This window comes from Ahaetulla prasina, chromosome 1 (assembly GCF_028640845.1).
Source record: "Ahaetulla prasina isolate Xishuangbanna chromosome 1, ASM2864084v1, whole genome shotgun sequence".
NCBI lineage: Eukaryota > Metazoa > Chordata > Lepidosauria > Squamata > Colubridae > Ahaetulla > Ahaetulla prasina.
In genome coordinates this window covers 250878753-250899394 of record NC_080539.1, presented here as the reverse complement: position 1 = coordinate 250899394, position 20642 = coordinate 250878753, and the positions used below count along the sequence as shown (strand labels likewise).

Genomic DNA, 20642 nt, shown 5'->3' with positions numbered 1-20642 from the left:
GCAGTTTCATACAGATATTAAAGAACAGAATAAATAATAAGGAAATTTGTAGCATTCCACCATGAAAATGAAATCTCGTAAAATCCTCTGATGCAACTTTCTGAACCTGAACCTGCGGATAAAGAGTTGAACATCTCCAACTGTTGAAGTTTGGAGAAAATGTTCTCCAAATCTCCAATCCATCTTAGTAATTTTACTTCAATGGAAACTCCATGGTCACTTTTGGATGTGACAGCATATGCACTTGAGGATCAAGATGAACTCCCTGACAATCATATGATGTTCTTATAAGGCACTTTACTATATTCTAGTAAGAGCTGAATACACTCTGTTTTCAAAGTAGCTGTATTACTGCAGATATACTATCATTTTGAAGATCAATCTGTGTAGTCATTGGAGGGGATGTCTGGTGGCCCTGACCCAAATTCCCTACATCTTGGCTGAAGCAAGGGTTAAAGGCCTATTATTGGAAATCGTTCAATAGCTAGCTGCATGGGTTTTATTTTTTTAATGTAAAACCATGGGAGTATGTTCTGGATGTACTCATCTCATTAATATATGAGCATGGGTTAGCTATGAGGTCTTCATGTGTTCATGGTTATTGATTCTCTGTGAATGCTACAGGGTCAAAAACAAGCACATACATGCCAGTTTTCTGGCAATCTTTAAATTACCATATTTTTCAGAATATAAGAGCACCTACATTTTTTGGTGAGGAAAACAGGGAAAAGAAATCTGCCTCTGCCTCCCAGCAATTTTGCCTCATTGCAGAAAACAGCAAATAGCCTGCTTTACTTTCATTTTCGTTTTCATGCAGCAAAGAGGCCAGCACAGACATAGGCAATGGCAATCCCTGCAGCCTGAAACAGCTGAGGGTCGGGAGGTTGATCCAAGGGATCCAATTTATGCTAATTAAGTTGTGCTGAAGCTGAAATGGGCTGTTTCTACTTGCTGCTTGTTGCAAGGAGGTACATTGCTGGGAGGCAGAGGCCAAAGGGTGGGGGCCAGTGGGTGGGCCGGGCTACATTCGGTGTATAAGACACACCTAAATTTTCACCCCCTTTTAGAGGGGAAAAACGTGTATCTTATACTCCAAAAAATATGGTACTCAGTAGTAAAACGCTATCTTGAATATGGAAAGGGAAGTTATAATCTTCAGACAATTTGTAGCTGATGGAGATTGGCTATCTTCCACCCTTGTAGAGTTAATTTTTGTTATCAACTCTGTGAAAATTTGCAATATCCATTGTCAATGTCCTACAATTAGTTTTCAAACCACTGGTACATAATTCAGAAGGCCACTAGAATCTACAAAACACAACACATCTTTTAAAAATTAACATGTGAAATAACTTTTATTTAAAAGGAAATTATTATGAAAGACATCATAGAAACCACTATTTATTTATTTATTTATTTATTTATTTATTTATTTATTTATTTATTTATTTATTTATTTATTTATTTATTTATTTATTAATCATATTTATATACCGCCCTATCTCCCGAAGGACTCAGGGCGGTTTACAGGCACTTAAAAATACATAACACAAATACAATATAAAAACAATTAAAAAACTTATTCTAAAGCCCGTTATTAAAATATAAAAACAGAACCCAATTAAAACCCATAAATTTAAAATCTAGCTCAGTCCTGCACAATTAAATAGGTATGTTTTAAGCCCGCGGCGGAAGGTCCGGAGGTCCGAAAGCTGACGAAGTCCGGGGGGTAGTTCGTTCCAGAGGGTGGGAGCCCCCACAGAGAAGGCCCTTCCCCTGGGCGTCGCCAGACGACATTGCCTCGCTGACGGCACCCTGAGGAGACCCTCTCTATGAGAGCGCACGGGTCGGTGAGAGGTATTCGGTAGCAGTAGGCGGTCCCGTAAATAACCCGGCCCAATGCCATGGAGCGCTTTAAAGGTGGTCACCAGAACCTTGAAGCGCACCGAAGGCCACAGGTAGCCAGTGCAGTCTGCGCAGGATGGGTGTCATGCGGGAGCCACGAGGGCTCCTCTATCACCCGCAGCCGCATTCTGACTAACTGTAGCCACCGGATGCCCTTCAAGGGGAGCCCCATGTAGAGAGCATTGCAGTAATCCAGGCGAGACGTCACGAGTGCGTGGGTGACCGTGCATAGGGCATCCCGGTCCAGAAAGGGGCGCAACTGGCGTACCAGGCGAACCTGGTTGAACGCTCTCCTGGGGGCGGCCGTCAAATGATCTTCTAGAGACAGCCGTTCATCCAGGAGGACGCCTAAGTTGCGAACCCTCTCCATCGGGGCCACTGACTCGCCACCGATGGTCAGCTGCGGATTTAGCTGACTGTACCGGGATGCCGGCATCCACAGCCACTCTGTCTTGGCGGGATTGGGCTTGAGCCTGTTTCTCCCCATCCAGACCCGTACGGCCTCCAGACACCGGGACAGCACTTGATAACCGTTGGGGTGGTCCGGTGTAGAGAAGTACAGCTGGGTGTCATCCGCATACAGCTGGTACTTCACACCGAAACCACTGATGATCTCACCCAGCGGCTTCATGTAGATGTTAAACAGTAGGGGCGAGAGGATCGACCCCTGCGGCACCCCACAAGTGAGGCACCTCGGGGCCGACCTCTGCCCCCCTGTCAACACCGACTGCGACCGGTCGGAGAGATAGGAGGAGAACCACCGATAAACAGTGCCTCCCACTCCCAATCCCTCCAACCGGCGCAGCAGGATACCATGGTCGATGGTATCGTAAGCCGCTGAGAGGGCTAATAGGACCAGGGCAGAGGAACAACCCCTATCCCTGGCCCTCCAGAGATCATCCACCAACGCGACCAAAGCCGTCTCCGTGCTGTAACCGGGCCGGAAACCGGACTGGAACGGGTCTAGATAGACAGTTTCATCCAGGTGTAAGGGAAACTGATATGCCACCATACTCTCTACAACCTTCGCCGCGAAGCGAAGGTTGGAGACCGGACGATAATTACCTAAAACAGCCGGGTCCAGGGAAGGCTTCTTGAGGAGGGCCTCACCACCCCCCCTTTCAAGGCGGCCGGGAAGACGCCCTCCACTAAAGAAGCGATCGTAATCGCCTGGAGCCAGCCTCGTGTCACCTCCCGAGTGGCCAGCACCAGCCAGGAGGGGCACGGGTCCAGTAAACACGTGGTGGCATTCAGCCTACCCAACAACCTGTCCATGTCCTCGGGAGCCACAGGGTCAAACTCATCCCAAACAATATCGCCAAGACCACCCTCGAACATCTCACCCGCGTCACCGCAATCTTGGTCCAGACCATCCCGGTTGAACGATTTTATCATATAGATAACCGTTAAACTCCTCAGCACGTCCCTGCAGCGGGTCATCCCGCTCCCCTGGTGTAGGAGGGAGCGAGTCACCAAACAGGGCGGCTGGGCGGTTATCTGCCGATGCAATGAGGGAGGAGGCGTAGCTCCGCCTCGCTTCCCTCAATGCCACTAGGTAAGTCCTAGTATAGGACTTCACTAGTGTCCGATCAGCTTCCGAACGGCTAGACCTCCAGGAACTCTCTAGGCGTCTTCTCCGGCGCTTCATCCCCCTCAGCTCCTCGGAGAACCAAGGAGCCGGTTGGGACCTGCGCCGGGTCAGAGGCCGCAAAGGCACGACACGGTCTAAGGCCCCCGCCGCGGCCCGTTCCCAGGCCGCAACAAGTTCCTCAACCGAGCCGTGAGCCAGACCCTCAGGAAATGGCCCAAGCTCCGTCCGGAACCCATCCGGGTCCATCAGGCGCCTGGGGCGGAACCAACGTATCGGCTCCGTCTCCCTGCGGTGGTGAATGGCGGTCAGAAAGTCCAGGCGAAGAAGAGAGTGATCTGACCATGACAAAGGTTCAATGACTATTTCCTTTAAGTCCAGATCTCTCAACCACTGACCAGAGACAAAAATCAGGTCCAGAGTGCCACCCCCAATGTGAGTAGGGCCATCAACTACTTGGGTCAGGTCCAAGGCCGTCATGGAAGCCATGAACTCCCGAGCTGCCGTCGATGACGAGCCGGAAGATGGCAAGTTAAAGTCCCCCATGACTAAAAGTCTGGGGGTCTCAACTGCCACCCCAGCCAGCACCTCCAGGAGCTCGGGCAGGGCGGCTGGCACGCAGCAAGGGGCCAGGTACGTGACCAGCAAGCCCATCTGACACCTATGACCCCACCTCACAAAGAGGGATTCACACCCGGCAATCTGAGGTACAGTGGTCTCCCTCGGCTCTAGACTCTCTTTAATAACAACCGCCACCCCCCCACCCCTACCCTGGGCCCTCGGCTGATGGAATGCACGGAAACCCGGTGGGCACATCTCGACCAGGGGCACGCCCCCTTCAGTGCCCAACCAGGTCTCCGTAACGCCTATAATATCCGCGGCACCCCCCTGAATCTGATCATGTATTAGGGGGGCCTTATTGGCCACGGACCGTGCGTTGCATAACATCAGACGAAGGCCCAGGCTCTGAGGGTCTTGACCATCCGGGGAACGGGAGAAGGGAGGGGGATCGGGGCGCGCGATCGCCTGCAGACATCGAGCGCGCGCCCCCCCAGAACGATGCGGTCCCCCCCTTCCGCCATATCTGCCCCTCCCACTTACCGTGCAAATGGAACCACCCTCACCAAAAGGAACGTAATCCCCCCCTATAACCTCCGAACCCATTACTAAACCGCCACGAGCGCGCGCAAGGACTGGCTCCCCACCCGGCGGGCTACTCCCAATACCCGCCCTAACCCTCCCACCCCCCCTCCCCGACGGGTTCTCTCCCCTACCCGTCGAATCCCTCCCCCCCCCTCCCAACCCTTAAAATCCCCATTAAAACTCCCCTTAAAAAATTTCTTAAAACAACTAATTAAAAAGCCCCTAAGCCTCCTATTTTTAGCATGCCACCTCTCGGGGCTCCAAAGCCCGTCCTCAAGGTGGGCCCTCGATAGTATGGAGGGCCAAACCCGCGAGAGAGGGGCGTCTCGCAGGGCAAGAAGGTCAGCCGCCGTAAACGTTCGCATCACCAAGAAAGTCCGGCAGGAGGCCCATCCTGGGCCGGTCAAGATGGTAACAGATGATACAGTGACCACAATTCCCTTTTTGTGTCACATCCCTGTCAATTAGATGAGCCTGTCAATAATAAATCTAATTTTTTTTAAATAATTATCTTTCCCATCATTTTGAATCTAACAATGGTCATGGGCTATGTTTTGTTGAATTATCAGAAGTTTAAATCCATAAGAATGTGACACAGATACCAAAACTGACATTCAGATGCCGGACATTTCTTTCTTTTTTTTTTACATCATGGTTCTTCATGCTCATGAACATCCAATTTGGGGTATTCTAATAAGCATCTAAAAATTACTATTGAAGTCATTATTTTGCAAAGAGCTTGTCAAATTCTCTAGTATTTTGGGAGTGGGTTCAAAAACGCTTTGGATTGCCATTGCTTTACCGGCATCAAAAGATGTTTCCGCTCTATATTTTTCAGCAAATTATATTTGATTTTCAATAACAATCACTCCTTTTAATTGGACTAAGTTCTATATTGCATATTTCTACCCGTGCCCTCTAACAAAAGAGACTTCCTTACTTGTACCATCCTTACAGATCCAGAAATTGCCAGCCTAGTGAAGTGAACCTTATTTCATTTTAATAGTGAAATCAGAGGAACTAGGCAATGGAAAAACTAGTCATCTGGAATGAATGGCAGTACTCCCTCCAACAGAAATTAATATTATAATAACAAGATTTACTTTCATATTGTTATTTCAATTTGATAACTGCAATTGCTGGCTGGCATGGTCACAAATTAGTTAGAATAAAGCAGCACAATAATTAGCAATGAATTTCTGCACTGTAGCACACCAACCATGCAGAAAATCACTCAACAGTATACTTGTTTCAGAGCATTGCCACTTAATATAAAAATTGTGTCCTTGGGGCACTTTTGAAAATGAGTTCTTCAGTTTGGAGATACTGGCCATATTTTCAGCATGGTTCTGGGGAAGACAATTTCAGATTACCTGGTCTTGATCCATTCTTCTACATTGTAGAAGGTGTGTCCACAAAGGACTATTGAATATCTCTGTGTCAGGAAGAAGCACCCTCTGCATTATATTTCAGGAGTTTGAGTTCTGCTCCTTTTTTCACGTGAAGATTTAGGCTTCCGCAATTTTTCCTATTCTGATACTCTTTATCAGAATCATTATAAAAGTTGTACATTTCTTATGTAAAAAGAACATTCTAATTTTAAAATTATAGGAGAAAAAGGAAACATTTGATATATTATCTAATCTTAAAACAGACATAGAAATAGTTTTTGCTGATATCCTAGCAGGCAGAGAAGAAATGAAAGATAACACAATATGAAGGGTGAGATATATTCACTAAACACATATATTCCTTCAGTACATGGGAGAATGGATAGCGCATTAACTTGTGTGACTGACAGATCAAGGCCACCTTTGTAGGAATTATTTTATCAAAGTGTAGATGGTTGAATATTTATAGTGTGATCTTGAAACCTACAAATATGAACACCATTAACCATGACCCCAGACATCTAAAGTTGTGTTGGCATAAATAGATGTTCTAGTTAACACAACCAATCAATGCACAAACAGAAAATCTGACATAGATTATGAGAGATACTACACAATGCCACTGTTGGAACATCTATGTGCTCTTAAAATGCAGCTGCGCGGGTGATAGATGGAGCCCCTCGTGGCTCCATATGACACCTATCCTGCGCAGACTGCACTGGCTTCCTGTGGCCTTCCGGGTGCGCTTCAAGGTTTTGGTGACCACCTTTAAAGCGCTCCATGGCATTGGGCCGGGTTATTTACGGGACCGCCTACTGCGACCGAATACCTCCCACCGTCCCGTGCGCTCTCACAGAGAGGGTCTCCTCAGGGTGCCGTCAGCGAGGCAATGTCGTCTGGCGACGCCCAGGGGAAGGGCCTTCTCTGTGGGGGCTCCCACCCTCTGGAACGATCTACCCCCCGGACTTCGTCAGCTTTCGGACCTTCGGACCTTCCGCCGCGGGCTTAAAACATACTTATTTAATTGTGCAGGACTGAGCTAGATTTTAAATTTTGGGTTTTAAATTGGGTTTTATTTCTATTTTTAATTGGACGGGCTTTAGAATAAGTTTTTTAAATGTTTTATATTGTATTTATATTCTATTTATCTGTTTTTAGTGCCTGTAAACCGCCCTGAGTCCCTTGGGAGATAGGGCGGTATATAAATATGATTAAATAAATAATAATAAATAAATAAATAAAATATGCACAAAAATGTAATACTTGTGTTGTATTGGTATTGTGTTACAACAGTTGCCTTCCTGACCATTAATATTTTTTCTTGGCCTATCAAACTGCTCTACTTCAGATGATGTAATCAAAATCATGCTTTATGAATTCATTGTGACTTTGGAAAGCTATACTTCAGGATAATCCAAATAACCCCCACATTATTTATAAAAAAAAATTATCCCACCTTTATTGTTTCATAGAAATAACTCAAGATGGCATGTATACATACAGTACATAATACGCCTTCCTCTTCTATTTTCCCCACAACAACAACCCTTTGAAGTGGATTGAGCTGAGTGTGTGTGATTGGTCCAAGGTCACCCAGCCACCTTTCATGCCTAAAATGGGACTAGAACTCACTGTCTCCAAGGTTTCTAGACCAGCACATTAACCATTGCAGTAACAGAGTGGAGCCTACATGTAAAGTTAGAAGTAAAATGTACTGAAATAAATGAGGTTTGCAAACAAGAAAGCAAAGATGAGGTTGTACTTGTAGGGTATTTTTAAACCAATATTTAAACTATGCAGATATATGTTTTTACTACTGGTTCTGTGGGCGTGGCTTGGTGGGCGTGGTGTTGCTTGGTGGGCATGGCTTAGTGGGCATGGCAGGGGAAGGATACTGCAAAATCCCCATTCCCTCCCCACTCCTGGGGGAAGGATATTGCAAAATCTCTATTCCCACTCTACTCTGGGCCCAGCCAGAGGTGGTATTTTTCAGTTCTCTGAACTACTCAAAATTTTGAGAACTCAAAAGTTCTCCAGAACCTGTCAGAACCTGCTGAATTTCACCCCTGCATGGTGGGGGGGACCCTGTTGACCTATATAACAGAAACAATTTCTTTTGCACCATGCTAAGCAAAATTTTTCTTTTGGGCAAGTTCAATGTCTATTTCCCCTTACTCAGTTATTTATCTTTAAAGCAGGTGGCTATACACATCACTATCATTTTACAGGAAACTCCTGATATGCTTATTCTGTGTATAAATCAGATATTCCACTACAGCTTTTCTTTCATATGGAAGTCTACATCAGATAATGCTGCTAAGATAATTTTTTTATTGTTAGTTTTTGGTTCCTTTTTTTGTTCACTGTCTTAAACCAGCCATTGAAACAATGCAAAATGTCAAAACACAACCACTCCCACTTGGTTCTATAATGCCAAGTGAATTTTATTTTTTTAAAAAGGCTTTGTGGATGTAACTTAATAGAGCTCTGTAAATGCCAAAGAAAAATGCTTTTGAGAGCAGACAGCTGCAGTCAATTGAAAGAGCAACAGTTCATTCTAAAAATAATGTTCCAAGAGAAAGATCTCATGAGGAAGAGGGTGGAGATTTTGCAACCCTCTATTTTGGCAACTCTTCCCAAAGGGATCCTATAGACTCTCCCTGAAGTATAGCATAAGGCACAGCAATTAAGTAATATTACAAACTCTATTTCTGACAATAATAGCAGTCTCTAGAGGTGGAAGTAAAATGTTTTTCTCTCACTATGAAATGATTTTCCTTCCAGTTACTGCGTACAAAGATCTAGGTAGAATTGGAACAATTTGGAAAAAAAAATCTGTCTAATTGTTCTGAAGGATGGACTATTTAATGTCAACTGGCAATTCTTAGGTGGATGATCAATTAAAGTTTTCCAAGTTTCAGAGAGATCCCACTGCTACAGTATAAGTAGTCAATTTCGTAATACATTCAGAAAGATACATTGTGAACCGTTTCCATTTCAGAACAAAAAACAATGGGGTTGGTAGTGAGAAAGGAGAATAGCAACAGCCATATATACCACTTCACAGTGCTTTATAGCCCTCTCTAAGGGGTTTAAAGAGTCAGCCTATTGCCCCCAACAATCTGGGTCCTTATTTTATCGACCTCGAAAGGATGGAAGGCTGAGTCAACCTTGAGCCTGGTGAGATTCGATCTGCCAAATTGTAGGCAGAAGAAGTAGCCTGTATACTGCATTCTAACCACTGCAGCACCAGGGCTCTCTTGTCATCCTGATCTTACTCCATTGCTAGTGGTACTATAATTTTTTTTGAGGCATGCAAATGTTTCTATGCATCACAATTCAATCATTCAAAAGCTTCACATTTCAAAATATGTCAGGTTTTCCAATTGTGTATGCATACTTATTGTGTACATGTAAACTGACTGCCAGCTGCCTGCAGTTTGGCAGATCGAATTTCACTAGGCTCAAGGTTGACTCAGCCTTCCATCCTTCCAAGGTAGGTAAAATGAGGACCCAGATTGTTGGGGAGCAATATGCTGACTCTGTAAATCGCTTAGAGAGGGCTGGAAAGACTGTGAAGTGGTATATAAGTCTAAGTGCTATAGTTATTGCTATTAAACAGAAACTTTAGGTCAATATTGTCTCCAATCTACTTTCCAAACTGAAGCCAAACAATGGTATTTTTGATTACAAAGATTTAAAGAGAAAAATAAAATCTAATGCACTCTGTCTCCTGCTTGTCTCCCTAGTCTGAAATTTTATGTAAACAATATAAGTTTTCTTCCTTTTGCTATAGTTGCTATCACACCGTGCTTCGTACAGCTCTGAAACTGTGAAGAAGCAGGTTGAAGTTTGTGAAATCTAGAACTGGAACAGAGCAGGTTACTGTAGACTGTAGGCTCTACCTCAAGGAAATGGAAATGGTTGATGATATTTCCAATTCATTTCATAACATAAGAGCTATGGCCTTCCTTATATTGGATTCCAGGTCCAATTAGTCATATCCAGCTTAGTCATTAATGAGAGAGTCAGGGGAATATTGTGGGGTGCCACAGATTTCCTCAATAAGGAATCATACTCTGCCATCAGCAGATATCCTGTTTGAAGCTAATGATCAGGAATTTCAATCCTTAGTCCATTTTTCTTAACATAAAGAATTTAGCACATTTTGAAATGGTAATGCTCAAACTCCCTACTGACACAGTTGATGAAATTACTATCTTGATATAATCCCATCAACATATTTGAAAAGCACCCATTTGGGGAAGGCTGATTTAGAATGTTGGCATGATAAGCACTTAGGTTTGGAAGGATTTAGAATATAAAGTGTCTCATGAAAGTAGAAGAATTGTATAATTCCTCCACCAAATAGCTAGATAAAACCTGAAATAATGCAAGAATGCAAACTTTTCTCTTCCAACGCAATACAAGAAGGAATAATGAAAATAAAACCACAGGAATGATACAAAATAAAATTCATACTTGGAATTGCATTTATATTTCTTTATCCATGTAATAAAAATCTAGAGATTGAAATCAAGGGTGCTCATCAGATAACATTGTTCTGAAGTTGTAATTTTAAAACCTGGTGTTTTTTTTAATCAGAACAGTAATTTTGGAGAGTTTGGCTTACATTTAAAGGGCTATTGGAAAAAAATAACTAATTTCATATATTAGCCCTCATTTCTTGCTTAGTCCACTGACATTTTTTTTTTTTGTTTACATTTATACCCCGCCCTTCTCTGAAGACTCAGGGCGGCTTACAATGTATAGGGCAATAGTCTCATTCTATTTGTATATATTTACAAAGTCAACTTATTGCCCCCCCAACAATCTGGGTCCTCATTTTACCTACCTTATAAAGGATGGAAGGCTGAGTCAACCTTGGGCCGGGCTCGAACCTGCAGTAATTGCAGGCTTTGTGTTCTTAATAACAGGCCTTACCAGGCAGAGCTAAACCGGCCCATTGCTGACACCATTTTCATGTTCCATTCCACCTGGCTTCTGAGATTTATATATGGTTTATTTCAGAACCGGCTTGTGTACAGATTCCTCAATTCATTCAGTTAATCTTCCCCTTGAATATAAGATATGGGCATGCTTGACTGATTATGCACATAAAAAGCATCCCCTTTAATTTAATGGAAAACACAGCCATTTAATTTCAGCTCCTTTGCTGTCCTGAAAAATTCCCAGATGAGATATGCACATCGAGGGAAAACAGATTGCCTGGAAGCAAGGTAATTAATTTCAGGAAAAGGCTGGGCCTGTTTCATAGCCTCGCTTTGATAAAGATAAGGAGAGTCACATCTGGAGTGCGGTATCCATTGGTGTCCTTAAGTTTTGAACCACCTGTTAGCCTCATCATTAAATGGAGCCTCCAGCTAGACTATCAAGTGCTTTAACTAAAGGAAATGGCAGTGAATTCTGCAAAGAGTTGCTTGATTAAAAAAAGAGAAGGAACAAAGTGTTTGGGTATGTTATCATTTCACACATGTAGGTGCTAGGTTTTTTTTTTAAGGGTATGGAGAGACGTGCAAATCAAACTCAAGGGCTTTATGTGCTTAACTGGAGCAGAATAGTTACTTCCCTATAACTGTTCTTGGGTGCACACTAATCATCTATCTCATTCTCTGTTTCAGAGGCAATTCCAGTCTAGTCTTTTTGCCATGATTTTTACTGCAGGCTAGGTAAATGTATCAGTTCTGAACATTCAAGGACACAGAGTGGGAAATCTTTATTCTCAAATGCTGGTCTTTTAAGATAAAAATAAAGTTTTAAAGTTTTCAGTTGGATGCATGGCATAACTGATATGGAAAGTACTGCTGTTTATTTAAAACATTTCTATTCCATGTTTATCTTAAAGAACTGAAGGCTGCTGACAATAATCTTGTCACCTCCCTTTATCATATGCACTGTAAGCATACACTCATATTCCTGGAATAAGTGTCAAGGGGAGAGAAAAATTATGAGGATTTTGAGGAAGTGGTAAGAGTTTCAGTTCAGTCACAGGGCATTCAGGGATTGCATTTTCCTCACTTTTCCAAATGGCAGGGCTTTTTATACAGTCCTCCCTTCATGATTCTCATCAGCCCAACCAGCATTCTTCCTTACCTATGCATGCAAAGAAAAATACTGGATGAAGATAGTGTGAATTCTGAGGGATGGAAGGTGAGAAAGATTTGTAGATTATCTCAGTCCAAAGGTTCTTAGTTCTGGTATTCTAGAGCCACGGTCACCAACTGGTGGTCTGTGGACCACTGGTGGTCCATGAGAAAATTTTGATGGTCCCCAGAAAAATTATTTGCATTTTTTATATTGCACTAAATCAAGAGTCCTCAAATTATGGCCCCTGGGCTGGATACGTGCAATGAACATTTGTATTGCTGCAGAGAGTCTCCCCCTTCGGGGTCTTCTTGTGTAGGTTGGAGGGGGACAGAAATCCTGACTCAGGGTATGCTTCAGCCTCCTGGTGTGGGGCTTTGGACGAAGGCTGGAGGGAAGTGCCACTGGTGGTGAAGAGCCGGAGGGCCTTGTTCTAGTGGGAATGAATCATGGCCTGGAACTGACTGACTATCTCAGCCCGCTGAGCCTCCAGGTCTTGCAGGTCTTCCATCTGCTTGGAAAGCCTATGCTCCTAGTCCTCAGTGAGGTGCTTCTGCTGAGCCTCCTTCTTGGTCAAAACTAATTTGAACTAAGCCAGCTGTTTTGCCAACTCTTTCTTGTGGTGGCTGCTTAGCTCCAGCAACTGCTTCCCGTTGGGGCCCTAAAGAGCCCGGGCGGGGAGGCGAGGAGTAGTGAGTAGAGGCTGGCAAGGTGCCCCTCGATGTGAGTGACATTGAGTTGGCCATGCCCACCCAGTCACATGACCACCTTGCCACGTTCACCCAGCTGGTCATTAGGCAGATCATATTAGTGGTCCATGGGATTTAAAATTATGAATTTAGTGTTCCCTGAGGTCTGAAAGGTTGGTGACCCCTGTTCTAGAGGCATAAGTTGGTTATCATCCTCATAGCTCATTGACAATATGCAAGAGAAAGGACAGATAATAATTTTCTTCAGATTCAGCTAACATCTCATCTACTCTGTGTAAACAACATATCAGGCATGTTCCCAACTATGTGCATTAGAGCCTGTAACATGGTTGTCATGATCTCACAAGTCATTCTGGAATCCATCCCCAGAATGTGCTAATTCATGTGTCCCAAGATCAAAACCTTTGGGACTCCAGTACCAGCCCTGAGATGGCATCCAAGTGCTTATGAATAGTCCAGACTGTCACTGTGACCCAGTTTAACAGACACATGTAATAGTCATCTCCAGGCTGGTACTGTTAGTGATTGCAATGGTCTCGGAACAATTGCAGCAACACCTCCCCTTCACTCTTGGCAAAATGACTTACCACATGTAACAATGCTGTACATCTTAAATTGCAACCATGTGCAAACTTCCCCAGCAGCAGTAAACTCAGTTGAGTCCCATTTTAAGTGAACATGCATGGGATTGTACTGTATCCACTTCAAAGTACTTCATTCTCTTTGCTGTTGTTATATTTCTTCTATCTTGCCACAACACTAAATATGGAATACTAAAAAGAATCCCTAAAGTATTATCTGCTTTACAGCCTGATTCTATTTTAGAAATCTGTGACAATCGGCTATTGAGCTGTTCAGAAACTCAATAGCTTTCATACTCAACATTTTTCTTCTGTAGTCTTCTTGCGCGTGGGCACACACACACACACACACACACACACACAAGATCTTAGAGTCAGCATCAAAATTTATGCCTGCCAAGTAAAAAAGAATGCATCATCTCTTGCAAAGAATTTCATATTAACACTGTTTAGACATAGCAGAGGTGTAAGCAATATATTGAAAATAAAAATGTGCCATCCAAACAATGCATTACATGGTCGACCATAAAATAATTATCTACAAGTCAGAAAGATATCACATATGCCTACCAATCACTTTCCCTAAGGTCACTGATTTGATGGCTCTGAATTCAACCTCGGAGGAAAAGTTGTGCTTGACTTTGAGAATCTGGTCAATCTGAAAGGGAAGCAAAAATATATGGTATTAGCAATGCTTTTATAAGCAAGTGAATGCTGTGCTCTTTTGTTGGTATGCAATTCCCCCCCAAACACACACATTTATATTTCACTCCAACATGAGGCTCCTGTCAGGGAAATCTTCCCTATGTTTGCCCAACACTGAGATTTTGAGAGCAGCTCAATAATTCCCCAAGCTTGTAGCTGTCAATTTTATCATTCCAATATCTGTGCAGGTCAGACAATGTTGGGAAGCTGCCCAATTTGTTTTCCTAGGACTCAATTTAGCCTGGATCCTTAAATCAGCTTGATGCTGCTCCTGTTTTTAGTTTCTTATAATTATACATATTCCTATGCCAAGTCATACACAATAGCAGAACAGCATTTGAGAAATGGAGGACTGCAAATCAACAGGTGTTTAGAATTCATTGATCTTTCATTTTTTATGTGTCAAAGCACAGAATTATTAGAATAATTCACAATCAGCCTTCTGACCAAAGATGTCTTATATTGTAATTAGCACAACAGACAGAATGATGTTATTTTGGGAAATTCAGTTTGAAGTCATTAGCGCAAACCTACTGAACCGTATTCTCCGGAATGCAGGGTGAGCCAAATACAAAATATATCTTCATGAATAATTCCCTACACAAGGCACAAGACCCTTTTGACATTGTAATCCTTACTCAGCCTATAATTTTACCTTTAACTTAAACATATCATGAAGCTCATTATATATTTCTTTATTGCATTCTAGATCAATAATCAACTGGTGCGATATCAGGAGCCAATTTTTTTTTCCTTTTTATTCTTTTTGATGCTTTTCTATCATTCTTCTTTTAGATTCTTCCCATATCTGTAACCATGGCATGTACCAACATGCTCCTTTTGTTGCTGATCTTTCAGACTCCAAATATAAATAAGAGCAAGTTCTATTCTCTAGCTGTCTTCTACCTTAGTAATGCATCAAACTATGTGTTTCTAGTCTTCTCTACTCCTTGGTATGAAGAATTTAAAGAACAACTTTACTACAAACTTTACTAGGATCCCATCAGTTTTTATAAGGGAGGGAGATACAAACTTTATTTATTTCCATATGTGTTTTTGTTCCAATATCTGCAGCCTATTATTTTAGGTATGTGGATGATACTGTTTTATTAGCAGGAAGTGACCAAGGCTTAAAAGTCTTACTTTAGCAAAAATTCCAATTGACTTACCTTATAGGCTAATTATAAATTGGAATAAAACAAAATTAACAAACATCAGTAAGTATTATGCTAACAGAGAAAGAAGTTGAGTTCGTGATTCTCTCTGAGCTTGGTTGTCTGCTTGCATATGTTTCAAATATCTCAAACAAACAACTTCAGAAAGCACAAAGAACTTCACAGTTCAACCTTGATCTGTATGTTCTCTTCTAGAGAAAAAAGTGCCAGGAATGATGCATTTTGAATGATATGGCATCAGAGCATGTTGATAAGGAACAGGAATGAACAAAGGAGACTAGTTCTTTGAAAAATAAATACATTTAGGATTTCTCAGCTGATTATATGCTGTTATGAGTTACTATTCTTTTGTATGGAGTAAAAGCATGGGCAATGACCCAGATAATATGGCATGAACAATTAAAACTCTGGATCTTTCTGTTCTTGTTATTTCCAGTCTTAATGTACAGTAGTGGCTAAAATTGTGGAAAACTTTTGGGAAAAGTGTATTTTTGAGGTTTGATGGATAATAACACCACTTTTTTTTTTGGGGGGGAGTTTCAAGATAATCTTATTCCACTGCTGGAATGGCCTGGAAATAGCCCAGACCTTAACCCAACTGAAAATCTATGGAGCCGACTAAAGAAACTTGTTAGTCAGAATCGACCCAGCAATAAAACCCAGTTAATAGAAGCAATCATTCAATCTTGGTTTCACATTATAACAGCTGCAGAACTAAAAGATTTGGTTCACTCATTATAAGGGCGTAATTCATGCTAAAGGTTACTCAACTAAGTATTAACTGACGTGATAATTTTTGTATATCTTGTTTTTCTATGGTGATAATTGTTGTATATCTCATTTTTTCTATGTGTTTCACTTGTCTTCTTTATACTGTAACTGTTATTCTAATAGCACGTCTTTTATAAAAGTTATTGCATTACATTCTTGATTAAATTATCTTTCCATTGATATATAATTTTATGGTACTAGTCCAAAAAAAGTGGTGCTATTAGCTAGTTTTAGAAAATATACTTTTCTCAAAAGGTTTCCACAAATTTAGCCACTATTGTAGTTGCTGCAGCCAGAAGACAAAACTCTCACGTGGCTTGGCAAGGCACTTGCCACTGCTCATGCCACTGCTGTAGCTACTTATAAGACCCAACAGTAACTCTAACAAGTATGTGCTTTTCAGGACAGGTATCAAATGTATCTTTTCATTTGATTACTAAGGACAGTAAAAGGGTTCAGGAAGGTGTGAGCCACAACAAATGGTATATTAGATACCTGAATAGTCAGCTGTCTTCCATCTCTATTTATCTTCACGCTGTGTAGTTCTCTGTTAGCAAAGTTTCCAGAATCAATTGTGAAAATAAGAGATTTGTCTTTACTCAGTCTGTATCGGACTTGCAAGCTTCCTTAAAAAGAAGAAAGAATATTTTTTTTTGATAATACAAAGCACCCATTCCTGTATCACTAAATTGCTATGAAGAAGCAGGAAGTAAATCTAAGCAGAAGAAGCCTCAGTGGGACAGGGGGAAAAAAACAAAGATTATCAATTTCAACTGCAGAAGTGAAGTACTTTACACATCAGATCCACTAAATCGTAGATCTGTGAGTCTTGAAATCAGCTGGCAAAACTTCTCTGTATTTTGTCCTTAACAGAAAGAATCATAAAGCATTTATCCTATTTGTGTGAGAGGTAAAAGTGGAGAAGAGATAAGAATTGTTGTATCTCAGCTTCCCCATTTTTTCAATCTTGGACCTTTCCAAGTGTCTGCCTTATGGTACATCATAAATAAAGACATGAGGATACAAGCCAATGAAGCAACAAGAGACCGAACATCAAGGAAAAAGTCATGTTGATAATTCAAGCAAGTTGTATCATAAACTACAGATGTCATCTAAAAATGCCTATAACGTAGGCCACCAAAAGAAAAAATGTTGTTTTCTGGACAATTAATAATGCTGTGCACTCTCCAATTGGTGAAGCATTTGTGTGACATATTTTTTCAAATGATCATTTTTCATTTTAAGAAATGAATCATGACATATTCTGTCCAAAGAAAAGCTGATTCTGAATATTATACACAGTAGGTTGCTCTAGCTGTTTCCATGCACTAAAGGAATTTGACTCATACATAAACACAGACATCTTGAGGATAAAAGAATGATAACGTAGAAGAAATGTAGATGATTTATAGCTTACACACACACACACACACACGCACATATAGATAGATAGATAGATAGAGAGAGAAGCAGCAGTTAAAATCCACATTTTGCTCACATAAGAACAAAGCCAAAGCCTGAAGATGATGAGTGAGATCTCATTGAAACGTTGCCTAAATACTTCCAATCTTACATGGGAAAAGACCCGATCATACCAAAAACTGCACACACACACACACACACACACACACACACACACACACACAGAGAGAGAGAAAGAAAGAAAACATGCCATTTCCTACTTGTAAAACAGTAATGAAACCACTAGCATATGATGATACTATAACAGATCAGAAGCAGAAAACCTGCAGCCCACCAAATATAATTCAAAAGTAAATGTAGGGAAATAAAAAAAGTGTAATGTTTCAATCATTATATTTTTTTTTAAAAATGCCTGTCTTAATTATCTGAATACATTGAAAAATATATTCATACCATTAAGGCATCAATTAATTTGTTAACCATAAACCATAACAATCAGAATAAAAACAAGATATAGAATTCCATAAAAACTCTGAAATATCTTTATGTGGACCATTTATAAACTCCAGGATTGTGATATAAAATTACAGTTTATTAAAATATAATTATGCAAACTCTAATTATACAGCTGTTAAGCAAAATTGTGCATAACACTAATCAAAACTTCCATATTCCTACAGCTAAGAGAGTTACAAATAATATTTTGAAACCAAATATCTTAAATTAATTTTTAATAAAGTTGAATAAATGGAAACCACCTTACATTATTGAAAGGAATGTTTTGTTTTCTCATATAGTAATGTTTTTTAAACTAAACAGTCTGAAAAAACATGTGCTCTTAACCTAAAATATCTTTTAATTATACTAGCTCTGCCATGTAAAAATAAGTAAATAAATAAGCAAGCAAGGGTGGGAGGAGGATCACCCATTAAATACAGTCTCCACCAATTTGCCAATACAGTTTCCTTACTAAGCTTTTTTTTTAAGTAGTAGGGTTTTTCTTTGAATAAATATGTAAAGGATTGTACTTGATTGATAATGAAATTGACTCCTGAAACTGCTGACTCCTTTAAAAAAAAAAAAGCTGTTTGAAAATCTAATGAAATGTGATCCAGAGTTTCTCAAAGGCTTTCCTGCGCTATGAAACAAATTTCTGGTTCTCTGTTTATTCTAAGAGGGCTCAAGATTTTATCTTCTCTGTCTATTGGTTATATTTTTGTGCTTCCTTTAGAGATGACAAAAGATGCCATTGCTAGTGTGTTGCTTTCTGTTATGCTCTAGACCAGGGGTAGTCAATCTTTTTATACCTACCGTCCACTTTTGTATCTCTGTTAGTAGTAAAATTTTCTAACCGCCCACCGGTTCCACAGTAATGCGCCATGTATCGTCGTCTGCGCATGCCTCTCGCGCATCATGGATTGGGTTGGGGGGAGCGCCGGCTACTAGCTCTGCTTGCCTGTTACAGCTGGGTGGTGTGGGGGGAGATGTGTGAGCTATTCTGGGACGAGGCTCTTTTGTTTGCGGTCGCACTATAGCGCCATTTAGTTTCACTTACATAACATGAACTAAACTAATGCGTGGGCGATACAAATAGTATATTTTCAGAAATTTAAATTGTCATGGGGAATTTTATGAAAACCTAATGAAAATGTTTTTTAAATAATGCTATGAATTTTTTTTAAAAAAGTCAATTAAATTAAAAAAAAGGAAAGTGCTTCAGTATTGGACAAAACCCCTACCGCCCACCATGAAAGCTGGAATACCCACTAGTGGGCGGTAGGGACCAGGTTGACTACCACTGCTCTAGACCTTCCCTAGCTTCCTATACAAAACAAAACATAACAAAAAACAAAAACACAACACAACCCTCCTGGGACAAGCTTTGTATGATCTCTTTTGGGATTTATGGAACCTTGGATGCTGAACATCATTATTGAGACAATAGTATACTGAAATTCAGGACATTCACGTATACCACTTGCCCATCTCACAGTTAAATATATAATGTCAGAAATCCATACTCCATCCTTGGAAATTTCACTGACACTATCTTCTTAGAAAGTTATATTGAAAGAAAAGCTCAAATTCTTTCATCAAAATGAATTAAAATCTACGTAAAGCACTGGTCTAAGCTACAATAAGCAAAGTCACCTTGAACAAAATTGGCCCCTGGAGGCCTGATGTAATACAAAATTACAATCACAGTTAAGTTATCACAATCAATATTCTTTCATCTTTTCCTATATTATCTATTCTTTCATAACATTCTTTTGCAAAGAGTAATTGTTTCATTAACTATTTATTACAGAACAAGTAACAAATACTGCACCAAATGACTTTGTTTTGCGTATTCATGAATTCAGATGTTCTAAATGATTAGAGTTCTATAAGATATTATGCCTCTAATAAGAAAATGCGTATAATTCATTTTAATTTTTAGATCATTTATATCACATAATGTAATTAAAGCAATCTTCAAATTATGGCTTTGGGAGTTTTTGTTCCAGTCATCAGTTGGTTTGTCAACCTGCCTTTGGCACCATATCTTTCAGCATATTACAATACATGAAATATGCATTGCTGCCAAGTTATTAGTCAAATGGCTTCTAAGAATAATTACCAGTTTATTTTGCAGCTTTTCTAATTAAATATGAAATCAATAAGTGTACTTCAAGATTTTCTACCTAGGGTTGGTCAATCTGCAAAGCTGTTTCATCCTGCTGTTGCATATTTAATCAAAGGCAAGGTAAATATTTTGCCCACAGCTTCATGCAAAAGGGGGAAAATGTTTGCAAAGGTGTGAATTCTAAATCTCTATTGTGTAATGTTTCATCTTTGTTTGAGTTTTGTACCAAAGCAAACTAGCAGCTGTTCATAGAATAACTGAATATGAATGAGCAAATCTGTTAATTTCCCTTTCACTCAGTTTCTCATCCTATTACCTCTAAATTCCTCAATCCTCTTTACAATCGAAGGAGGAGGTTAAGTCATACAAGAACAAAAAAAGAACAAAGTCCTAGCACCCACAGCCTTACCCCCTCAAAAACACACACGTATTTGTGCACACTGACCTTATGTATGCATAATTGTATATTGGCATGCACATGTTTCTAGCCGTATGCATTGTTTCCAATTTATTTCTCCTC

At 40.7% G+C, this 20642-nt stretch overlaps 1 protein-coding gene across 1 annotated transcript in view; it reads right to left on the bottom strand.

Annotated features, from left to right (window-relative positions):
• The window catches only part of CNTNAP5 (contactin associated protein family member 5), a 472018-nt gene that overhangs the window by 23143 nt on the left and 428233 nt on the right, over positions 1-20642 (bottom strand). The window contains exons 20-21 of the mRNA XM_058195711.1: positions 16570-16700; positions 13994-14081 (exon numbers count right to left, since the gene is read on the bottom strand). Coding sequence (XP_058051694.1) covers positions 13994-14081; positions 16570-16700 — 219 coding nt within the window. The remainder of the gene's footprint in view (positions 1-13993; positions 14082-16569; positions 16701-20642) is intronic.